This window comes from Dendrobates tinctorius, unplaced genomic scaffold, assembly GCF_039654945.1.
Source record: "Dendrobates tinctorius isolate UK_male_01 unplaced genomic scaffold, ASM3965494v1 ptg000056l, whole genome shotgun sequence".
Taxonomy (NCBI): Eukaryota; Metazoa; Chordata; class Amphibia; order Anura; family Dendrobatidae; genus Dendrobates; species Dendrobates tinctorius.
Window position 1 is genome coordinate 16,020,446 of NW_027361724.1, and position 25,014 is coordinate 16,045,459.

Sequence of the window (25,014 nt, forward strand, 5' to 3'; positions counted from 1 at the left end):
CCTCTGCAGGGAAGTTGCATGTGGAATGAAAGGACGACTGCTGTTTCACGCGATTGCGCTTCTACGGGTCCAGTACCTGGACGACGTCCTACCGAGGATGTTTTTTAAACTGTTTTAATAAAGATGGAATTTTTATTAGACGGTGAGTGCCAACTTCATCTTCTTTCTCGCACGGACGATTGGCATTGTATTTCTTCTAGATTGGCACCCGAGAGTCCGGCCGTATATGCCGACTGGGGTATTGGCCCCAAAGCTGGGTACTTTTGGCTCAGGTGTTACAGCAGTGTGGATTGCTTTTATCTAATTGTTGACTCTTACTTTATGATAAAGACACAGCTTAATCCCTTAAAGGGAATCTGTCACCTGGTTTTGGCGCGCTATTTAAATGAGGTCGGTCCGGTCCGATGGGCGGTGTTTTGGATCTTTGCTGCCTCCTCATCCTTGGCCGCCGTCTGCAGTTTTTTCATGAATAGGAGCAGGTGTCTGCCATCTTTCGCGCGTGTGCTAAGCATTCTTTGCTCGCGCACGCGCAGTATGCTTTGCCCAAATGCGGGCAAAGCTGAAAAGCCTTACTGCGCATGTGCCGGTTAACTAGGCCCCGGAACACAGCAAAATACTTCCGGGGCTTAGTTAACAGGCGCATGCGCAGTAAGGCTTTTCGGATTTGCCCGCAGTTGGTCAAGCATACTGCGCGTGTGCGAGCCAAGAATGCTTAGCGCACGCATCAATGCAGTCCGTTCAACGCATGTGATCCCGCTAGCGCAGATGCTTCATCTGCGCTAGCAGTGACGGACCCCTGGACGCTGCAGCCTGGGTCCGTCACAGAATGACGGCACATCGCTAACGCATGCCGATTATGGCATGCGTTAGCGATGCGCTCGTCTATAGCAGTGTATGGTGCGTTAACACATCCGTTACATAGCGGCATTAACGCCATGTAACCGAGTCGTTAAACGCACCCCCTAAACACTATATGAACCCAGCCTTAGATGAGTCTTCAATGCACACTTGGCGTGGCCAAGAGTTTGGTGCACAGTTACGCCTTCAGATTTACTGTGTCCCAAATTATGCAAAAAATATTTCCTCATATTTTCTCTAAATTACCTATATGAATTGCAGTCATTGTTATTTTCCAGTCATCTAATATTCTAGTATAATTGCAATGTTTTTGAACAAACTGCCTATGAAAACAGTATATTTTTAAAAATAAACACTCTAAATGCATGTTCCAAATTATACACAGCAGAGTTTTCAACCTTTTTATTTTTATTTTGACCAAAAAAATGGTCAATTGTGAAATTATAAGCATTATCAGCTTATTACAAAATGAAATCAAACAGTTTTCAAGTCAAAACTTTATTCTAGGTGATGTTACATTTGCACATAGGACCCCTTGTTCGAAAGAAGCTTCTGAGCTCTCTCGTCCATTGAATTTGTCAGTTTTTGGATGGTTTGTGCGTTCAATTGTTTTGCATGTGGACAGAATACCCTCCCAGAGCTGTTGCTTAGATGTGATCTGCCTCCCGCCATCATAGACACTCCTTTTGATGATGCTCCAGAGGTTCTCAATGGGGTTGAGGTAAGGGGAAGATGGTGGCCACACCATAAGTTTGTCCTCTTTTATGCACATAGCAGCCAGAGATGCAGATGTGTTATTTGCAGCATGAGACGGTGCATTATCATGCATGAAAATGATCTTGCTGCGGAAAGCACTGTTCTTCCTCTTGAACCATGGCAGGAAGTGCTGTTTTAGAAACTCCACATAGATTATGGAGTTCATCTTTACCCCTTCAGGGATCCTAAAGGGGCCGACAATCTCAATCCCCATGATTCCAGCCCAAAACATTACTCCACCTCCTCCTTGTTGGCGCCTTAGCCGTGTTTTCATGGGGTGTCCATCAACCAGCCATCCTCCACTCCATCCATCTGGACCATCGAGCGTTGCACGGCACTCATCGGTGAACAAAACAGTTTGGAAGTCAGTCTTCATGTATCGTTTGGCCCACTGGAGCCGTTTCTGCTTGTGTGCAGTGGATAGAGGTGGTCGACAGGATGGCTTGCGCACAGCTGCAAACCTCTGAAGGACCCTGCATCTTGTTGTTGGGGGCACCAGCAGCTTCAAAAACTTGTCTGCTGCTATGACAAGGCATTTTTGCAGCCGCTCTTTTAACCTGACGCAATTGCCTGTTGGAAAGAGTCCTAAATTTTTCCTTATCAGCACGCATACGTGTGTGCTGGGAATCAGCGACATACTTCTTGATTGTGCGATGATCACGATGAAGTGTCTTGGCAATGTTGATTGTAGTCATGCCTTGACCTAAATACTCCACAATCTGTTGCTTCTCAGCAGCCGACACATCCTTTTTCTTTCCTATTTTGGCAAAAAATGTAGACTGCTTAATAATGTGGAACAGCCTTCTTAAGTAGTCTTGCCTTTATTTGGACACACCTGCCAAACTAATTGGCACAGGTATCTGCAATTGCTTTCAGTGATATAAAGAGCCCTGACACACATCACCATCAATGAGTTTAAATGACAAACAAAAAAATTCTAACCTTATCACTCCTAAACTCTTTTTGCATAATAATTTGGAACACAGTTTACATATTGAAGGCCTTCATTCGCTTCTGATTGACAATGCTTGCTGTCCAGAGCGAGCACTATCTGGTTCTGGCAGCTTTTGTGCACATGCGCACTGCTGTTGCACAGCTGTGCCTGCACTCAGGGCCGGGTGCCTTCTCGGTGTCTTCTTTGGTATACTAGTACACCAGAAGTGCAGCGAGTGGCTCCAGAGATGTGCATTTAATTGTCTGCAGTATTCAAACTATACAATAAATGGCAATAAAGAAAATTAAAGGGAATCTGTCACACTTTTTTTTTTTTTTTTTTTGTGTGAGCTGCCGGCACTGCCATCAGGGGCATTCTGTATTGCTGTAGATAAGCCCCTGATGTAACCTGAAAGATAAGAAAAGAGTTAGATTATACTCACCGGAGGGGGTGCCTTCGTCGGAGCCACGACAGGAAGGGAAGAAGAGGACGGCATCGTGTGAAGATAGGAGGCGCCGGACCGCGACACCCATCGAACCGGACCGCCCCCTCCGGTGAGTATAATCGAACGTGTTTTTCTTATCTTTCAGGTTACTTCGGGGCTTTTCTACAGCATTACAGAATGCTGTAGATAAGCCCCTGATGTCAATGCCGGCAGCTCATACTCCAAAAAAAAAAAAAAAAAAGGGGTGACAGATTCCCTTTAAATGCCATAATTGTCATTTCTTGGTCAGTTCTTTGGGTAACACATAAGAACATGGATGTGCGCTGCAACCACCAGGAGGCTGACTCTAAGAATAACATGAAAAAGTTTGCTCCTCTCCATCGGGCTATATCCGCCGACTGACAACCAAAATACCACAATCCACTCCCACCCTGACCAGCAAGCGTCTCGCGCGGCTTGGATTTTTTTTTTTTTTTTTGCTTGCTTTTCAGTACTTTCTGTGGTGAAATTAATGGTGTCAGTCAGAACTACGGCTCATCCCACGAAAAAACAACAACATAGTTCTCAAATCTTAAAGTTAATGGAAAAATGAAGCGGTATAAAACAAAATCTCCAAAGTGAATAGGTGGCTTGTCAGTTTGCCATTGATGGGCAATAATGCTTCAGTATGGAGTATTCCATGGCATCACATCTGCTTTCAGGGCATTCTAAGAGACATTACCTTTCTTTTTATTTCTCTATTGCCTCATTGGGGGACACAGAAACCATGGGTGTATGCTGCTGCCACTAGGAGGCTGACACTATGCACAGAAAAAGGTTAGCTCTTCCTCCGCAGTATACACCCCACCGACCGGCACTAATTTCCTCAGTTTAGCTTAGTGTCAGTAGGAGGTTGACAAGGGTCTTTCTTTAGACCCATATCTACCTCAGTGTGCGTCGTTTTTCTTTCAGGTTTCCGGAGGGATACAGAGTGAATAGTCACATCTGTAGTCCCACAAAGACTGAGTACGGCGTGTACTGCCACTCCGTATCCTCATAGCTCTCCACGGCAGGACCAAGAGCCTAACACGGGTGCATGTCAGCCATCCAGATGGTCCTCATCCCCCGTCTCCCCCCACTCGCCTACCAGAGCCTGTCGGTTTGGATGAGGCGCGGACACTCTTCTACAGGAATCAGCACGCTGGAGGATGACGGTACCTTTATTCCCTCAGGTTTACTCAGAAGACGGATCAGGCAGGGTAAGTATGAGGCCCCCGAGTTGCATCCTCCTCAGCAGCTCAGGCATGGATCCTTTGGGGGCGGTCGCTGCAGCAGTGCTGCGAGGCCTCCGCGCCACCCCGTGCCTCCCGGCGGCCGCCGCATTTAATCCAGGCCCTGGCTTCGGTTTGGGCCTTGTTCTGCAGCGTCTTCGCCCCCACCTTCATTCTTAGGCTGGTTTCTCTCCCGCCCGGCCACAGCGATTCTCGGGAGCGGTCGCCGCCCCGCGCTGACAGGCGGTCGCCGCATTTACTCTAGGCCCCAGCTTCATTTCGGGCCTTGCCCTGCGTCGTGGCCACGCCCCCGCCCTCATTCTTAGGGGGGCTCCTCTCCCGCCCGGCCACAGTGATTCTCGGGTGCGGTGGCCCCCCCCTCGCTGACAGGCAGTCGCCGCATTTACTCTAGGCCCCGGCTTCATTTCGGACCTTGTCCTGCGTCACGGCCACGCCCCCGCCCTCATTCTTAGGCGGGCTTCTCTCCCGCCCGTGCTAGGCCCGCCCTCCGCCTTCTCCCCTGATATTATGCGCCCTGAGGTGGCGCTTGGCCACTCCCAACCCTAGCCTGTGTATTCCAGCGAGCGGTGCCATCTTAAGCAACGGCGGTTAGCTCCGCCCATCCTCTTCCTGGAAAGCGTGCACTTCCCTCTCTGCACCTGTCAGGCTGGTGCCATTTTCTCTGCCTGTAAGCCGGACACAGTCTCTTCTGCTGTGGCCCTGCAAGTCCAGACGAGCAGTGTAGCATCACTTACTGGGAGTATCTACAGGTCACCGGACCATGAGTAGCTCTGCAACTGCAGACTGACACCTCCTCTGCCTTCTGTCCCCCAACCTTCCAGCACTGCTTCATTAATTTCCATTATGTCTAACTCTAAGCCTGACTGTGCTCGCCCTCCGGCCCCCACTTGCACTTTAGTCATGTACTTTGCATGTTCTTCTTGCAATCGCAAACTTCCCTCAGGTCAGTCCACTCCCCTCTTCCTCGACTGCAGCAATCCCATTGAGTGCCGCCCAGGAGCCCCCTGTTCCACGTGAGAGTGAAACCCCCCCCCCCATCCCTGGCTGGGATTCTTCTCTATTACAATCAGTGGCAGATCTTACCAGGGTGTCTCAGTCCCTAGTGGCCGCTCTTGATAAGTTGCCCCTAGACACAGGATCCAGCAGGTCACAAGAGGCTCCATCTGAGTCAGCCAGCATGAGCCGCAAAAGGCCCAGGCAGGATCTCCGGCCGGAATCCTCCCCTCGCCCCATCTCACCGCATAGTCCTTCCCAGCAGTCTCCTTCCCGTGCCTCCTCACCTGAGTCAGGCGAAGCTTTCTCGGATGCGCCATCCGAAGAGATTTTAGAGCTGGATTCGGACCATGCTGCAGACATGAAGGTTACGGTACAGAACCTCATTGCCGCGATCAACCACACTTTCGAGATCAGACTCCCCTGCGAAACCCTCAGATCAAGAGGTTTCGTTCAGACGGGCAGAAGCACCTTCCAGAGTCTTCGCTCCTCACTCTGAGTTTGACAAGCTCCTTACTAGGGAAAGAGAAAATGCAACCAGGCGTTTCCAAAGTGGGAAGCGCCTCGGCGTACTGTATCCATTTTCTCAAGAGCTCACCGACAACTGATCGGCTTCCCCCTCTGTAGATGCTCCTGTGTCCAACACAGTCCTTCCGATTTCAGGTGTTGCGTCTCTGAAGGATTCTAACGACAGGATCATAGAATTCTTAGCAAAGTCAGCATTCGAAGCAGCTGCTACGGTGCTAAGCCCGACCTTTGCTTCCTCTTGGATAGCAAAAGCCATAGCTACTTGGGCGGAGGATCTCCGCCAAGGCATTCTTGATGGAGCCCAACCTGAACGTCTGACCGAGCTAGCCAACCAGGTCTCCCAAGCAGGGGAATATTTGGTCTCTGCCTCCTTAGATACCACGTCTTATGCAGCTCAAGCGTCCAGCAACGTTGTTGCAATCCGGCGCACAATTTGGCTTAAGGCTTGGCAGGCGGATTTGTCTTCAACAAAGTCCCTTACCAATCTGCCTTTTCAGGTAGCACGTCTCTTCGGATCTCAACTCGACCAGATTATTAAAGACGCTACCGGGGTACAAGCTTAATTTAACGGCGTGGCTGTTGAAACCGCGGTTCTGAAACTGTCAGGGTTTTCGGATCGGGTGATTCACACCATGATCTGGGCTAGAAAACCATTGTCTTCCAGAATTTATTATCGTATGTGGAAGGCCCATTTCAATTGGTGCGAGGCCAATGACGGTCCGCCCATGTCCTTTTCTCTCCCTTCTATCCTGGCATTCCTCCAGGCAGGCCTAGATGCGGGCCTTGCCCTCAGCTCTTTAAAAGGTCAAGTCTCGGCGCTTTCCATCCTTTTCCAGAAGACATTAGCCTCCCGTCCGCAGGTCAAGACCTTTCTTCAGGGAGTGGCTCATGCGGCACCTCCGTACCGCGCTCCCGTGGATCCATGGGATCTCAATCTGGTCCTGGAGGCTCTTCAAGGGTCACCCTTTGAACCTCTCAGGGAAGTCTCCCTATCCTTTCTCCCTGGAAAGTGGCCTTTCTGGTGGCCATCACCTCCATCTGGCTTGTGTCGGAATTGGCGGCCCTTTCTTGTCGCCCCCCCTTTCTTGGTGCTCCACCAGGATAAGGTGGTCCTGCGGCCCCCGCCTTCCTTCCTAAGGTGGTGTCTACTTTCCACCTAAATGAGGACATTGTTCTCTCGTCCTTTTGTCCGGGTCAAATCCACCCTCTGGAGCGCTCCTTGAACAAGCTAGACCTGGTCAGGGTGATGAAGGTCTACCTGGCTAGGACGGCTCTCTTGCGGAAGACAGACTCACTTTTCATCATTCCAGATGGTGCGCGGAAGGGTCAGCCGGCCTCCAAGGCTACCATTGCTCGCTGGATCAGATCGGCAATTTTGGAAGCCTACCGGGTCAAGGATTGCGTGCCCCCTCCTGGAATTAGAGCTCACTCTACCCGGGCAGTGGGTGCCTCCTAGCCGGTGCGCCACAGAGCCTCCGCGCTGTAGCTTTGCAAAGCTGCAACTTGGTCTTCGATCCACACGTTTGCCAAATTTTACAAGGTCCACACCTACGCTTCGGCAGGCGCCAGCCTAGGCAGAAGGATCTTGCAGGCGGGGGTGGTGAGTTTTCAGACCTAATGGAAGTTTGCCTTTTCCCTCCCAGGGACTGCTTTGGGACGTCCCATGGTTTCTGTGTCTTCCAATGAAGCGATAGAGAAAACAGGATTTTTGGGTTGCTTACCGTAAAATCTGTTTCTCGGAGCCTTCATTGGGGGACACAGCACCCTCCCATGTTTTGCAACTCCTGTTCTTTTGTTGTTTGGTTACAGTTGAGTTGTCCTGTTTTTACTCTATTTTGTTACTTCTCCTACTGCTTTCTCACTAACTGAGGAAATTAGTGCCAGTCGGTAGGGTGTATACTGCGGAGGAGGAGCTATCTTTTTTTTTTTTTTTTTTTCTGTGCATAGTGTCAGTCTCCTAGTGGCAGCAGCATACACCCATGGTTTCTGTGTCCCCCAGTGACGGCTCCGAGAAACAGATTTTACGGTAAGCAACCCAAAAATCCTGTTTTTTTTTTTTTTTTTTTTTTTTTTGTTTTATGCTGCTGTTTCTAGTCAGTTTCCCCTTTTTTACTAGATCCATTCTGAGTACAAGTATATTTCTTACTCTGCTTGTTCTCGGAGGATAGAATAAGAGTCTTTGACACGGGCTGGAACTGGTAGTTGAATTGCATGAATAGCATCTTTTATCCTAGATAATGAAAAACCCTCTCAAGTGAACTTATACTAATATCATTGCTGTGATTTTGTGAAGTGTGCGTGTTTTTAACCTTCATATCTGACTTGCGGTGTTTTGTAAGCCTTGGTGTACAAACACTCAGTTTGGTTGAGTGTGCATGCATTTTTAAACATTGAGAAGAGGGGTGCTGATGCCACAACCCTCTGGTGTGACCCATCTTTCAGGAAAACAAAAGTATCAAGTCTTCAAATTCAATGTCTGTTTCTTCTTTGCCCGAAAATCATCTGATGCAAAGCCCCCCCATACACATTAGATGGTCTTCTGGTCCCCTTGTGGAGTTCTGCCTATGAAGGCTAGGGCTTCATGGCGACAGTTTAATTGCCCGATAGATTTGATGCATTTTGCCGAAAGTTAATATCTTTCTCTTAGGCCTTTTCTTAGTTGGCTGACTTTAGACCTGCACCTATAAACTGCCACATATCAGTGTGGTGCAATTTATGACTTAACTTGGCCTCGGCCACCAAGAAAGTTGGAGATCTGGGTCCTGTGACATCCCCATCCTCACAATTCCTCCTGAACTCCTGCATGACTGCATGCACACAGCGGTATAGAAGATTTATGACCCTGTACACATTCAATCTATCTCGACACCTTTTTAAAGGCGTAGATGAGTGCAGTGCTGTGAAAGGACTAATCACCCATGGATGGTAATGCCTGCATAGAGGTGGGTATACAAATTAGAGAACGGTCAACTAAACACTCATGCAACCAATAATGTATACCTCAATACCCCTTCTTGGCTTCGTCTGAGTGTTTTATACCTTCTTCCACTTACAAATTGTATTCCACATTTTACGATATATTCTCTTCTCCTGCACATACCCTGGCTGAATGATATTTGTATCTTCTGTCTTCTACATCAATATAGGTGCAGTATTTTTACATTGTTAGCTGATTTCTAATAGAGATCATCTGTCCTGCACTCCTCCACAATGGAGTTCGTAAGAACAAGACAGTGCAGAGCCAAGCTCTATTTATCGCTTCATTGGGGGACACAGGTAACCATGGGTGTATGCTGCTGTCTTTAGGAGGCTGACACTATGCAAAAAAGGAAGATTGCTCCTCCCCAGAAGTATACACCCACCGAGAAGCGCCAATTAACTCCGTTTAAGCTTGGTGTCAGTAGGAGGTGGACCTGAATCTGATCCCAGATCTTCAGTTTTCCTTTTCAGGTTTCTTGTTGTGTTTTTATTAATGTTTTCCCTTTGGTTTTCAGGTTCCTTTTCTCTAGGGTAACTGGGTATTTTCGCACCCTGTTTTCCCACACTTATGCGACCGAGAGAGCAGTGTGGTGACAACCACATCGCCCACTCTCGGACCCGCAAAGCAGGACCTTATCTCCTGTCACCTTCACTGGTGTTTCAGGGTGATTCCCAGTGGCCTGTCCTTGCCTTTTCCCCACCCCTCTCCTCGAAGAGCGCTGGGAGGAAGACTGTGGTCACCAGCAGTGGCCTTCCCCCTTCCTGTAAGGGGTTGACGCCGTCTTCTGCACCATCTGGAGTCGGTGCAGGAAGGAGGATTCCTGATTCCATTGACCCTCACCCACCTAAGGGCTCCTGAAGTTGCCCTCATTGCTGCAGAGGAACCGGGAACTCTCCACACAGGTATGTTTCCCTCCGCAGCGGCAGGTGTTAACCCTGGGAGCACTGTCCCTTCATCTCACATGGTAAAAGGCGGCGTTAGTAGAGGGGACAAGCGGCACAGCCGCGACCATTTTTCCACATGGCAGGCCTCAGTACTTGCAGGCATGCCCCCTTCTTTAGCTGGCCGCACAGCTTCCTGGCCAGTTACCATTGCGCGTTTGAATCGCACGCTTTTTTTAACCAATAGGAGGTTTCAGTCTGGCCATGACCCCCGGCAGCGTGCGTTTGTTCGGTGTTTTTTTTTTTTTTTTCGCTCCTATCATGGAGCTTCCCCTTCCTGGCTGTTCAAGCCCCCGGTGTCGGCCAATTGGTGGGGGACTTTCATTTTCACCAGCCAGCAATTCTACCTGGCTGTTCATGCCCCTGGCGTCGCAGCCAATAGGATGCTTACTTTAGTTTTTTCCCGGCCAACATACTACACTGACGTGCGGCGACACAAGCCGATGCAGCATTAGCTTCTGTACCTCTGCTGCTGGTGGTCCTGTGGACAGCCATCCACAGTTTCTTCTGCTGGTCATGGTTGGCATCTAGTAGGCTCTGGTCTACTTGATCTCTCCTCCACAGCATTATTCCCAAGGCTCGACTTATGTCCAACCCTTCAGAGGCTTCTTTCTGCCCCAATAGACCTACTGTGATTCACTACACCTGTGCCATCAGCAAAAGACAGTTGTCTTCAGGTCAGCTTTCCCCTTTCTGTCTGTCCTGCAGTCCTTCCACCATGTTGGCCCCACAGGAGCCCCTCCGGAGTGGGCTGTTGGCTTGTCAGCCTGGCTACGACCTGACAAAAGTATCACAGTCCCTTGTCCAGGCCTTGGAGCGATCCCACATTTGCATGCAACCACCAGTGCTCCAAATGCCTCTCATGGTGATTCGCACTCACCGGACCATGACCTTCACAGGGACAGATCGGGTACATAGTAAAGGAGACGGGCTGTTTCCAGTTCCTCTTCCAGTTTTCTGGTTCCCTCTGCATCCTCCAGGATGCATTCCTCACCCTATGCCCCCTCCTCGGAGGTGGCTTTTGTGTCCGATGCGGATGTTCCCTGTCGGAGTCTGATATGGACCAGGGCTTTTAGGATGCCGGATATGGTCAATAGCTTTATCTTGGCAATTACCCAAACTCTTAGGGTACCGTTACACTTAGCGACGCACCAGCGATCCCAACAACGATACGACCTAGTAAGGATCGCTGGTGCGTCGCTAAATGTTCGCTAGTAAGCTGTCAGTCAGATTTACCCAACGACGCAGCAGCGATCCGTATAACTACCTCGGCGGTCGTTGAGACCTTGTCACATAGCAGCGATTCTGACGACTCCCGCCTGCGTGCATGATTTGAGTCGCTAACGAGGTCGCTCGTCAGCGTCAAACAGTGATGCGCGCTGGCCAGCGGGACACCAGCGATCAAAAAATTGCCTAGGACATTCGAGCACGATCAGCAACAAAGCAGCGGGGGCCTGGTCGCTGTGAAGTGTCACACGTAACGAGATCGCTGGCGAGGTAGCTGTTGTCACAAAATCGGTGACCTTTCAGTGATCTCGTTATGTGAGACCGGTCCTTTAACCTAAAGGAGGAGGAGGCACCTGTTCAGAAGCACTCCGGCTACCGGCGGGAAAAGTACCTCTCTTCCCCAGTCCAAGCCTAAATGTCCTTTCAATAGGAAAAGGTTGCTTCAATTTTGTTCCTTTCGGTCCTTTTCTTGAGGCACTTCCTCTCAGCAGGACCTCTCTTTCGCCCATGGAGAAAGGAAGAAGTCGTCCTTCAAACCAGCTCCTCACTGGAAACCAAAGGGTTGCTCTTCCAAGCCTTTCAGGGTCCTGCGCCAACAGGCTCTTCTCAGTATGATGGGTCACCCCCCACCTGGGAATCTCTCCAGGGTGGGAGGCCGGGTTCTCTTCTAGGATGCATGTTTCTCGGTGGTCGAAGCCTGGATCAGAGAGCTAGTGACTTCCGGTTACAAAATTGACATTTCTTCCCAGGAAGACTTTCCTTCTGTCTCGCCCGACAAGACTTCAGTCTCAGGCCCCAGGTTTTCTTCAGGCTGTCTCTTCCCTTCTGCGCACAGGAGTAATCGTACCCGTAATGAACGGTTTTCAGGGTTTTACTCCAATCTTTTCATAGTCTCTAAGAAAGAAGGATCACTCCGTCCTATTTTGGACCGCAAGCGTTTGAACTGTCATGTTGGAATCGGACATTTCGGAAGGGGTCCCTACATTCGATAATCGCCTCCATGGAGCCGGGAGAATCCTATGGTTAGTGATCCAGGAGGACCACTGTCACTTCACGTCTTTTCCCTTTGGTCTGGCTTCTGCCCCCCAAGTATTCACAAAGGTCATGGCGGCGGTCATAGCCATCCTTTGCTCCATGGGGATTCTCAGAATCCCTTACTTGGACAGTCTTCAGATCACCTTGGACATGCTGGTATGTTTCAGCTAGATAGTCAACAACTGTCCTGCAGGAGACTTCTGGGGAAGATGATTGCCGCCATGGAAAATGTGCTTATTGCCCAGTTCCATGCACGTCCTCTTCAGCTGGCCCGCTTGTCTGCTTGGGACAAGAGACTGTCTCCCTGGATCGGCCCATGCTTCTGTCTCTCAGGGTGGGGCAGTCCCTGACCTGGTGGACTCTATCCACCTCAATCCTGCTTGGGAAGTCTTTCCTCCCTCTCCGGTGGCAGGTCATCACCACCGACGCCAGTCTCCTTGGTTGTTGAGCGGTCTTTCTTAATCAGCCGATTTTCTGAGCCATCAGTCTTTCATTGGGCGAGTGGTCTCAGTCCCGCTGTTTTCAACCAGATATGCCATGGGGCACACACCGGACGTCAACCTGATGGCATCTCGGATGACCCACAGGGTTTCTCAGTTCGTAGCCAGGTCCTGAGATCGGCTTGCCATCTGTTTTGATGCCCAAGTAATCCCATGGTTCCAATTCAAGCTGCCTTATCTTTTTATGCCTCTCCTTGATTCCGAGAGTCGTGAAAAAGATAAAGGTGGAGGGGATTCCCGTAGTCTTGGTAACTTCAGACTGGCCAAGAAGACCCTGGTATGCGGAGCTGGTGCACATGCTCATGGATGCTCTGTGGAGGTTCCCAGACCGTCCAGACTTTCTCTCACAAGGTCCTCTCTTCCATCAGAGTTCAGTCTCTGAGTTTAGCAGCATGGCCGTTGAGGTCGCAGTTCTCAAGGAGGCTGGTTTTTCCCATCAGGTCATTCAGACCATGATTAGCGCAAGAAATTGATTGAAATCCAGCATCCTCACGTATCTACCACAGATATTGGAAGGCCTTCTATCTGTGGAGTGAGGACAATTTGGTCCCTCACTCAGTACCCTTAAGGGGCAAGTTTCCGCTCTGTCAGTTCTTGTCCAATGAACTCAGACTTCTCACTCCAAGGTAAAGACTTTTTTTTTCTTCAAGGATTCGCCCACCTGGCACCTCCTTACCGTCCTCCGATCCATGGGATCTTAACCTTGTTCTTGGCGTGCCCCCTTTGAGCCCATCCAAGACATTCCATCTTCTCTCCTGTCATGGAAAGTTGCCCTCTTAGTTGCCATTCTGTCCATCAGGAGAGTTTGAGTTAGCGGCATTGTCATGCCGTTCTCCTTTCCTGATTCTACATCAAGACAAGGTAGTTCTCAGACCAGTTCCTTCCTTCCTTGTCTAAGGTGGTATCTCAGTTTCACATTAATGAAGTCATCGTCCTTCCTTCTCTATTTCGCTCTCTGACCCATCCCCTCGAAGTCAAGTTGGATCTGGTCAGAACTATCTGAGTCTACCTCTCTCAAGGACTGCTTCCTTTCGTTACTCTGATGCCCCATTTGTCATCTCCGAAGGTCGTCGTTTGAGGCTCCCAGCTTTCAGGTCAACTATTGCTTGTTGGATTCATTCGGCAGTATTGGAGGCATACCACGTTCAGGACAAACGGCCTCCTCCGTGGGTAAAGGCTCACTCCACTCAGGCGGTGGGAGTTTCCTGGGCAGTTTCTCATCAGGTCTCGGCTTTACAGATTTGTGAGGCCTCGACCTGGTCATCTCTGCACAACTTAGCTAGGTTTTACAGGGTTCATACCCATGCCTCTTCTGATGCAGGCCTGGGAAGGAGTGTGCTGCAGGTTTCGGTTACGCAGCGGCCGACCTAAGTCTGTTTGCGTTCTTTCTGTTCCCACCCTTGGGACTGCTTTGGGGCATCCCATTGTTACCTGTGTCCCTCAATGGAGCGATAAAGAGAAAGGGATTTTTGGTACGCATCGTAAAATCTCTTCTTGGAGCCTTCATTTGAGGGACACAGCACCCACCCTTATGTATCTCTATTGGGCCTAGGTGCCTTTGTTGTTGGGTTGGTACATATGTTGATTTTTGGTTGCTTCTCCTACTGCTTTTAACACTGAGGTGCTTTGTGCCACTCGGTGGGTGTAAACTGCTGAAGAGGAGCTATTTTCCTTTTTTTGCCTAGTGTCAGCCTCCTAGCGACAGCAGCTTAAACCCATGCTTACCTGTGTCCCCCAGTGAAGGCTCCAAGAAAAAGATTTTACGGTGAGTACCCAAAATCCCTCTGTTGCCTGCCGCTGACTAACAGATCAGTGATGTGAAACTGGTCTGTTCCTGGCAGATGACTGAACTGCGCTAGGAACCAGTTAAATTTATAAAACCACACAGCAGATATACTGATCCAGAGGCCAGAAGATAGAATTAGCCAAGCAGGGTTCTGTACAGGAGCACACAGGTGAATGCTGCACTTAGAGTAGCTTGATGATAATTCAGAGAGATGAGGCTACTCAGAAGCACATGGGAGCAAGGGGTCTGCAGCACTGAGTAGAAGCAAATGCTGCTGGGAAATGTAGTTTTACCAGATGGCTAAAAGGGTGGTCCTATTCATTATGTTAGGGTGGATGCACATAGGGGGCTAGAGAGATGGAAAAAAGACACAAAGGTACTAAAAAAATTTGGGCTTAGTCTGTATATTTCGGCAAGGCAGCACAAAGTATCAGGACAGAATGCTGTTCTTCGATGCTTCTAAGGGAGCAGCAAATTGCTCTACAAAGTAGTGCCTGTGGGGGGAGTCATAGGTGTGTGACCAACAGCACTTCCCTTATTAGATTAACCTGCACATTATTATGAATAATATGAACCAGTTTAGCTGGCACTAATTTTAATATGTACAAGCTCCTTTTAATCTGGTTTTCTATGATTACATCTTAACAATCATAGCCAGATCCCTTTTTAAATCTATCCTACTACTTTTAGGAGGACCTAAAACAGGAGCTTGATCAACAACTTTTCCAAATCGAGGAGGAAAAGAAACAGGCCTTAAATGTCTTACAAGAGGAAGTTCTGAGAATGGAAGCTCAGAACCAGCTTGCCCTTCAGGAGCTCCGCAACCTGCACAAAGTAGAAGTTGAAAATCAAGCTATCAAACTGCAGGAAGAACTGAAGAAGACAACGGAGGAACTTCACAAGCGAGAGGTCAGTGATAATCTATTAATCTGTCCTAGGATCTCTAGTCCTGGCTCCATGTACAATTATGTCTTCTGTTCTCTGTACAGCTGGTTATTGTAGAACTTACTAGTGAGCTGCAGGCTCTGTCCACAAATCAACAAGGACAGTCTGATCAGCAGCTGCGGTACCAGGAGGAGATCGAGATGTTGAAGTGTCAGTCGGAGATGTTGTTGGAACAGCAAATCGGTCTCCTAAAAGTAAGACTTGCTAATACTTCCCTTTTAAAAATGTATATGGCACACTGATCAAAACAGAGGGCGCTGAAATGTTTCTCATTAAATTGCAAACTTGGGGTTTGTTCACACTGGCTGACCTGTGGTGTTAAAGGGGGTTGTCCGGGCTTTTCACATAATCTCAGTGCATATCTGGGCTGCAGAATGCTGACAATACGTAATTTACCTTCTGTGGCCAGTTTGCAGCGTTTGCTAGATATCAGCTCTTGCTTGTAATAAAAACGTCCAGGGGGGGTGTGTTCTGACATTGAAATGAGAACTGGTCGTTTCCTCCTCAATAGTTTCACTTTCCATAGATCACTGTTCAGCATGTGTCTGGGGGAGGAGCAGCTGGGTGGTTCTGCTCTCTGCACTGAGGCTGCTAGAGGGGGAGGATTTGTTACTGTGTGAGGAGGGATAGGCTTGTTCATGTGGTCGGGGAGGGCCTGTTGCTGTGGAGGGTGGGGTTGCTGCTATAGAGGGCAGGTTTTTAGTAGAGTAGGAGGAAACGACCAGTTCTCATTTCAATGGCAGAGCCCCCCCCCCCCCCCCCAGGACGTTTTTATTACAAGCAAGAGCTGATATCTAGCAAACGCTGAAAACTGGCCACGGAAGGTAAATTGTCAGCATTCTGCAGCCCAGATATGCATTGAGATTATGTGAAAAGCCCGGACAACCCCTTTAAATAGCTGCAGATCAGCTACATATTTGTCAATCAGCAATCATTTACAAAAAAAAAGCAGAGGATGTAGGCCCTGTAGATGAAGGTCAGTGAAGCACAATTATGGAACTCTCACCACAGTTACTATGTGAAGCACGAAGTTGTCAGTTTTATACATAGAAAGTATAGAACTCCTAGCTGCTTATATGAAATGAAATAGTGATAAGAGCAGACGCAGGGTGCCCAAGGTGCAAAGTTGAGAATGCCCATGCTACGGGAATGCCCTGCCCTGGGTAATTATCGAAAGGGAATGCTTTAATATAATTTATAATATCAACTTACAGATGAATCCCATAACATGCATTTTAGGGATGCTAGAAGATTAAATGGACGTTGATCCAATGCAGATACATATTTCCAGAATATTGTTCCAAACCAGAAAATGTCACTGCTCTTAAGTATAAAATAAGGTATTGGATGTTAAATCAATAATTCCTGATGATTTTAGAACCTGAGATAATGATTAAAGGATCGATTTGGATATTATGTTGGGATGCAAGAGGAAAGGGTGGATCATAGTTGTGGCGTATATATAATAGTATTTTGTTTCTTCTAATGTATTTCTGGGTATTAAATATTTTAAAACTTTTTCTATCTGTATAAAAACTGAAAAATGATTTGTGGTTAATAAAAATTATCTGATGTAAAATAAAAAAAATTGCCCCTTTACACTAGACAATACCCCCTTTTATAGCGAGGTCAGTCCCTTTTGTTAGACGTGGCGCAAAGTGTCTAATGCGCAAAATTAATATGGCTGACTTCGTGATGATTGTTCTTGTTGCAGCGTTACACCAGAGTTCTGACGCCCTTCACTTAATAAATCTCTCTGAATGCATTTGTTTTACCAGGATGAATTCCTTACAGAGAAAAAGTCTGCATTACAGGAGCTTGAAGAACGATTCAGTAGAGACCTTGAAAAAGTGAGAGCTGAGCATCAAATGGAAAAGGATCGCCTTATGAAGCAGCTGGAAGATAAAAATACAGCAGTGTCACAGGTGTGTAGTGGATGTTTGGGTGAATTCACATGTAGTGGATTGGCTCTTAATATGAGCAGCCGAAGTGATGCAGTAGAAGTTTCAAATCTCTTCTGCTTACTTCAGAAATGTTAGGCCGGTTTCACATTTGCGCTTCAGGGCGCAGCGACGGCCTACGCACGGCCGCCGCTAAGCCCTGCCGCGCCTCCGCCGGTAGCTCCGCCTCCAGGCGCATGACGCTGCATGCGTCCCCTATCTTTATCACTGAGGACGCAGGCCGTGCGCAGTATGCGTTTGGCGGCACCTGCGTCCTTTTGACGGTGCGCCGAGCGCAACCAAATTGCAACAGGTTGCGTTTGGCGCTGGTCGGTGCACCGTCAAAAGGAGGCAGGTGCCGCCAAACGCATAATGCGCACGGCCTGCGTCCTCAGAGATAAAGTTAGGGGACGCATGCAGCGTCATGTGCCCGGAGGCGGAGCTACCGGCGGGGGCGGGGCTTAGCGGCGGCCGTGTGCAGGCCGTCGCTGCGCCCTGAAGCGCAAATGTGAAACCGGCCTTACCTATAGAAAGTGTGTGCCTTGTGTGTTAATCTTGGAATTCACCAATTTCATTGTAGCAGGGGTAAAGTTGAGGTGTAACTGTAACCATGAATTGGCGGTGAAATCCGGGTGTAATAGTTGTGGATTTTGTTTGTTGATCCACCAAGCGCGGACATGACGTTAATTATTCTTTTGAGTTTGCGGAATCTAAAAAGTTGATTGCCATAGACCTATTGACTGTAAGGCTGAGTTCACACGTGGCGTTTTTTTCGCGTTTCCGCGGTGGTTTTAACCGCTCGATTTTGCCGCGAAAACGTGAAAAATAAGCATCCCATGCATTCCTATGGGATTCCGCAATGCTGTGCTAATGCTGCGGTTTTTACCATGGCGGAATCGCTTCGCGGTAAAAAACGCAGCATGCTCATTAATTTGCGGAATCGCGGCGATCCCGCACCCATAGGAATGCATTGTTCCGCTTACTTCCCGCATGTGGCTGTGCACACCATGCGGAAAGTAAGCAGAACATTTGCGGATGGTACCCATGGTCCGGAGGAGAGGAGACTGTCCTCTGGGCTCTGGGTACCATATCCCTGTAAAAAATAGAATTTAAAATAAAAAAAATATTGTTATTCTCACCTTCCGACGTCCTGCGCAGCCTTCCTGCCTCTTTCCACGCTCTCGTTCCCAGTAGTCCTTTGCGAAAATGCCCGCGATGGCGTCCGTTCTCGCGGGATCACGAAGTCTCGCGGTCATTCGCGCGATGTCATCGCGAATTACCGCGAGACTTCGCGATCCCGCGAGAACGGACGTCATCACGGGCATTTTTGCAAAGGATTACTGGGAATGGATGCGCGGGACGTCGGAAGGTAAGAATAACACCATTTTTTTTTTTTTTTTTTTTTTACATTCTATCTTTTACTACTGATGCCGCATAGGCAGCCTCAATAGTAAAAAGTTGGTCACACTCGTCAAACACTATGTTTGACGAGTGTGAGCAACCTGTCAATCAGTTCTCCAAGCGATGCTACAGATCGCTTGGAAAACGCTAGCATTTTGCAAGCTAAATACGCTTGCAAAATGCTAGTTTTTCCGCGGGAAAATCGCAGGAATTTAAAATGCGATTTTTCCCGCGGAATGGAATTCCGTAATTCGCGCGGTAATTTCCGCGAGAGTTCCGGTACGTGTGCACTTAGCCTAAAGGGAATGAATCATCGGGCAATTACCTGCTGTTTAAATCTGATTTCAGTGTTAAATGCTTACTTTTTTATGTTTGATATTGCATTCTGTATAAAATTTGGGGGCTATATATGAAGCTTGTTCTTTATAGAAGACTCCTTATAAATTTCACTAACAGACTGAATTGCAACAAAAGATAACACTCTAGTACAGTTGATAACTGGTTCTCACAATAGGAAATGTCAGTGTACCCTGCTCCTTCCAATGACATTTGCGAACGCTCATTAGTTGCTTCGGAACAAAATATAGGGGTTGAGTCAGTCTATTGCTGCTAATGTGCATGTGAATTTCCTGAAACAGGAAGATAGTCTAAAAAAAGCTGTAGTGGGAAACTGGCAAGATTTCTAATATATGTTTATATACAGATAGTGATTTGAAAAAATAAAAACAAAAGTGTGGGGGATAGAAGTGCATTTAACTTTAAAGGGGTATTCCTCTCTTCAAGATTTTATCCCAAAATGTAGTAGGTGTAATAATAATATTAGCAAATATCCAGGGCTGTGGAGTCGATAATCCAAACCTCAGACTCCTTAATTTCCCTGACTCTGACTCCACAGTACTGGTCACTACTGAGCATGTGCAGAAAGTGCTGCACAGATTCATCTCCACTAGAAGCCCAGATCCTTAGATCACGGACAGAACGGACATTTATAGGACATTTCATAACTTCCCCAAATTATTCTGAAAACACAGCACATCCTGCATTGTACTACGGTGCCCAATTTATTATATATTGTTGGTCCATCTTATTCCGACTCCACCAAAATGGACACTATTCCGACTCCACAACCCTGCAATACCTCCAGTTAGGAATGTGTAGTTTTTCTGATTTGCTTTCTCTTTCCTAATGTGCAGGCATGGCAGGATCTTGGGTATTGATGGTTACGACCATTGATATAGTCTTGGTTAGTTAGCTAGTTGCTAGTGGTTGTAATAATGGAAACCTAAGGTCCTACAATACCTGCACGTGAGGAAAGACCTGTCGAATCAGAAGAACTATACTACATTTCTAATTGGATGTATTTGCTACTATTAACAGTATAATATTTCACCTACTACATATTGGGATATGATCTTGAAGACCCCTTTTAAGCTCAATATTAAGTTGGACGCCTTCTGATGACCTGTGCAATACTAACTCGATAACCCCACAGACATGCTGGTCTGTGCCATTTTGACTTTTTTTCCTTTTCATGAAATGATCCCATATTTTTGTTAGCTTTTGCCAATCCTAACCTGTCTCTCATTGAAATTGGTTAGGTTTTAACTCTGTTAAACAGTAATGTGATTTTATTGGACTCTGTAGCCTGTTGCCACTTGCTTATCTACACTCCACATTTCCACTGGTATATTTCACTGTTGCAGCTGTAAGAGATGAGGAGTTTGTTTGTTTTTTCTTCCCCATATGTCCTTTTTGTGGCTTTGGTCATGATCGGTTTTGGCTGGATGCTATTCTGCTATAAATGGTTTATCTAATATCTGGCACATTTGAATATTGTCTCCAGCGTGAAGGTTATCCCTCTTTAATGTCCTCATGGTCCCATCCCAACTTATATGCCTTGTGATTTTTGCTTCAATTGAAAATAACAACCAATTTAGCATCAAATACTGTAATCTGATGAGTGGAAATAGTGTCAGATTGTTTATTCTTCAGTACAAAAGCCCAGCAGATGGATCGCTTTATGAACTGTTCTCTTGTGACTGTAGTTTGCACCTTCCACACGGTTTGCATCGTGTCCTGTCTGTAGTTTTTTTTCCCCAAGTCTTCTATATTGGGAGATCTTCTGTAGGATCTCTGCATACGAGACCCTTCTGATGTGTGCCTGTTTGTGTTCTTGTTTTTTTTTTTAAAAAGGTTTTTGCACCAAATGTTGCCCTAACGTAATGCCCGAAACTCTTATGTTTTAAAAGTGTCAGACTGTTAAATTATTCACTTTACATGTAAAAGGAATCTCAGGGCGGGGAGGTGTCTGCGTCTTGTGTTTTGGTTTCTTAAGCTTCCAAGCTGTTGTCTCGGTGACTGGTCCAGAAGTGAAGCTGTGGACACCACCATTTGCATTCACCAGCGAGCAGTGCCAGCTGACTGCTTTCTGCCAGCTTTAAGTTGACAAAAACTTGTTAGCACATAACATTTTTGCCCCAATAACTTTCTAGAAGCTGCAATAGAGAATGGAAAGTAATGAATACTTGTGGACAACTTTTAGTAGATGGTCTTGAAGAGCAACTTTACTACAAGGAGTAACATGTTTGGGTCATGATCAGTTTTTTGTCCATTTTCTCTATGATCCGTAATCATCAGCTGCAGGATAAAGTCTCCTCTATAACTAAGGACATGGCTGCGTCTCAATCCCAAATGGATGTTCTTGTGCAGAGAAGAGAGCGGGAGAACCAGGAAGGAGAGCACTTGGTAGCAATGCTGCAATCGGATGTGCACGCCGCACAGCAGGAGCGGTGAGTACGCAGCTGGTTTACTTGGTCTCCAGGGTTCAGAGGCCTTTAATGAAAGGATGTCAAACTTAAGGTTTATTAACAACAAGCTGAAGAGCCCGGCGCTGCCCGGGTATAGTAACTAACTGTGATTAGTTATAACAAATTATAATTATCCTCCATCCCATAGTCCCGTGCCCATATACCAGTCATACATATCCGCCATCCCATAGTCCCGTGCCCATATACCCGTCATACATATCCTCCATCCCATAGTCCCATGCCCATATACCCATCACACATCCTCCATCCCATAGTCGAGTGCCCATATACCCATCATACATATCCTCCATCCCATAGTCCAGTGCCCATATACCCATCATAACAATTGGCCTTTGTGTGTATCTATACAAAGTCGGATATTTCTTATATAAAGGGGGTTATTTGGCAATGTATCGGAAGTGAACAGTGATGTTACATCTGCCGAGATGCGTGAGTGATTGACAGGTATTCTGCACATGACCCACACCTGCTTGATCGTGCATGAATCTCGCCCATTGTACAGGTCATAACGTCACTGTTGCCAATGCCCTCAAATACTGAAGTGATATGTCCAGAACCTAATTTAAGAAAAGTTAATAAAACTGTTTTCTATAGTTGTAGAATTGAGATCTCGACTTTATATTTTTCTAGAGTCTTTAAAAAAAAAAAAAAAAAAGTCAAGGTTGCATTCTGCTGGTTGATGTTGACAACAACTAATAAATGAGATTCTGTATGTATCAGTGTATGTTTATGGTTATGAAAAAAAATATATGGATAAATGGAGATAATGGTGACTGTTCAGATTGACTCTTGCCATCTAGCAGCTCCAAGACTCTGTGGCGGAGGAGTGGGTAGTACGTCAAATTTAGCTTAATGTTAAACTAAGAACCTAATAGTCAGTTTTGTAATTTTTTTTTTTTTTTTTTTTTTTTTTCTGCCTGGTGGCATTAGATTAGTGTATGATTTTTAGATGTGCGTTCCATTTGGTTTTTTTTTTTTCTACACTTATGAAACTTCTTATAGAAACATTAAAACTAAAATTTTCCATAAGTGCAGCTTGTCGCATGGATTCATCTCTCAGACTGTCTCTTTTCTTTGAAGAGAGGTTTTCTCATGGACTCATGTTTTGAAAGCGTTTTAACCCCATTAAATGCATTTGTTAATGTTCTACGTAACCTTTTTAATTGTGTGCCTACTAGGAGGAAGCTGCAAGATTCCTGCCAGCGTCTTCTTAAGATTTTTGCGGATGTCCTTAAAAGCACTCTGGTGACTGAGGATTTAATTAGTAAAAAGATTGGTCTCTGCTTGGACCAGAGCTTGTCTCAAACTGATAATGAAAGAAGCGTGGACAACTTGGCAAAATCATTAGGTAGGATTATCATTTGTTCATGTGCTCACTTGAGTTGCAATATACCCTGGAAGATAATCAGGACTTGGAAGAGAAACTCCCACTCTGGAGCACATTCAGCTTTCACTGCCTTTTTTTTTTTACCTAACTGGAATTGGCAAATTGGTACCGTATATACTAGTGTATGAGCTGACAAGACCCCCCCCCCCAATTTTGCCACAAAAAACTGGGAAAACGTATTGACTCGCGTATAAGCCTAGGGTGGAAAATGCAGCAGCTACTGGTAAATTTCAAAGATAAAAATAGATACCAATAAAAGTAAAATTAATTGAGACATCAGTAGGTTAACTGAATATCCATATTGAATCAGGAGCCCCATATAATGCTCCATACAGTTCATGATGGCCCCATAAGATGCTCTATGCAAAATATGCCCCATATAATGCTGCACAAAGGTTAATAGTGGCCCCATAGATATATATGCCCCATAAGATGCTCCATAGATTATGCCCCCATAAGATGCTCCATACGCTGCTCCATGTATTATGCCCCCATATGCTGCTGCAAAAAATGTCATACTCTCCTCTCCTCGCTGGGGGCCAGGTGTCACTGTCGCCGCTAGCTCAGGACCAGGCACCTGAGATATTCACCTGTCCTGGGTCCATCGCTGCTCACCGCTGTCTTCCGCTTCCTGTGTCAGTGACTGTTCAGCCAGCAGAGGGCGCGGCGCTCACTAACCACGTCATCGTGCCCTTTGCTGCCTAAACGTCACTGACACAGGATGCAGCAGACAGCGGTGAGCAGCGATGGACCCGGGACAGGTGAATATAGCCTATACTTCCCCTCCCCTGGCGAGGTCTCTGCAGCCCCGCTTCTCCCGGTCTCCCTTCCTGCCTTCAGCGGTCACGTGGTACCACTCATTAAACGCACGAATATATGCGTATTCATGAGTTTAATGAGCGGTATCACGTGACCGCTGAAGGCAGGAAGGGAGATGTGGGAGAGGGGGGGGGGGCAGCAGAGACCGCGCCAGGAGGGGGTGAGTATGATCTCTGGCACCCCTGCTCCCCCGCCGACCCCCAGGTATATGGCACGTGTGTAAGCCGAGAAGGGGGGGGACTTTCAGCCCCAAAAAAACGGGCTGAAAATCTCGGCTTATCCACAAGTATATACAGTATTTTGTTTTCTGTAATGCCTGGATCCATTACTAGACTATACTTAAATGGGTTCTCACAAAGCCACTGTCAGTAAGCCCAGTTAGTGTGTTTAGAAGCCATGGGGCTTTCTTAAGAACAGAGAATTTTGCTACTTTGCACACAGCTTTTTCCACTATTTTCGCAAGACAATAAATGTGCTACTTCTTTCTAGATCACTATTCTGCTAATGAGAAACAATGCAGTGTGAAATCTTATGTATTCTAGATAAAAACCGCCTGAGCCCAGATTGTGAGACTATGACGGAGCACAGCCTGATGTCTTCTGATGAGGGCTATGACCTCTCTGAATATCTGTGTGACAGCGTTCTCGGTAGTTTGGAAGTCGGTCTGGAGAACGAGGAGAAGATCGTTCGCATGAGCCACCGTTTACGGGCCGCTGTAGAGAGACTTCTGGACATGGTTACCGATTCTGCTCTTCAGGTATGAAAACCCCTTCTTCATGGAAGTAATGTATAAGTAGAACTTGTAAAATATTTAATAAAGGGAACAGTTGCCATTTTTTTGATATGTTACCATTTAAAATAAATTCCAGTTAGAACAGACCCGCGAAATACAGAAGTGTTTTGAGGACGAATTCAAAAGCGGGAACCAGGACATGGCCCAAGTGGTAATTCAGAATCAGGAGCTGCTGAAACAGTTGGCAAAGGAGACGGAGGAAAAGAGCCAACTGCAGTTGGAGCTGCATAAATCCCAAGGTATGAACGATACACGTCAGCTAGCGATCAGCCAATAACTCATACGCAGGAATGTCCGGCTTTGCCAAGCGCCGTGTGTTGTCTGACAGCAGCTACCTGACTCCTCTGATGGCAGCGAAACTCCTAGAGAAAAAAAAAGGATTGGCTGCTGAAATTCATCAGAGCAGATCATTCGCTCCTCCTAGAAAATGTGTCTGGGAATTAGGAGACCTCCATACACTTGATTTTTGGTTCATTCCACTGATATTGTTGAGTTTGGCTTAGGCCTGTTTCACACTTCCGTTTTTGTGTCCGCCAAACGGATCCGTTTCCGTTTTTTTGACGGAAACTGATGCAAACGGATCCGTTTTTTAAAAACGGATCCGTTTTTTTGACGGATCCGCGGTAACCGTAATGGAAGTCTATGGG

General features: G+C 47.0%; 1 protein-coding gene across 3 annotated transcripts in view; it reads left to right on the forward strand.

Moving 5' to 3' along the window:
- Positions 1-25,014, forward strand: part of PCNT (pericentrin) — a 238,201-nt gene that overhangs the window by 87,027 nt on the left and 126,160 nt on the right. For all 3 annotated transcript variants that reach the window (XM_073577532.1, XM_073577533.1, XM_073577534.1), the window contains exons 16-22: positions 14,945-15,163; positions 15,244-15,393; positions 16,978-17,124; positions 21,178-21,329; positions 22,547-22,716; positions 24,117-24,331; positions 24,444-24,606. In XM_073577532.1, the coding sequence (XP_073433633.1) occupies positions 14,945-15,163; positions 15,244-15,393; positions 16,978-17,124; positions 21,178-21,329; positions 22,547-22,716; positions 24,117-24,331; positions 24,444-24,606 (1,216 nt within the window). The remainder of the gene's footprint in view (positions 1-14,944; positions 15,164-15,243; positions 15,394-16,977; positions 17,125-21,177; positions 21,330-22,546; positions 22,717-24,116; positions 24,332-24,443; positions 24,607-25,014) is intronic.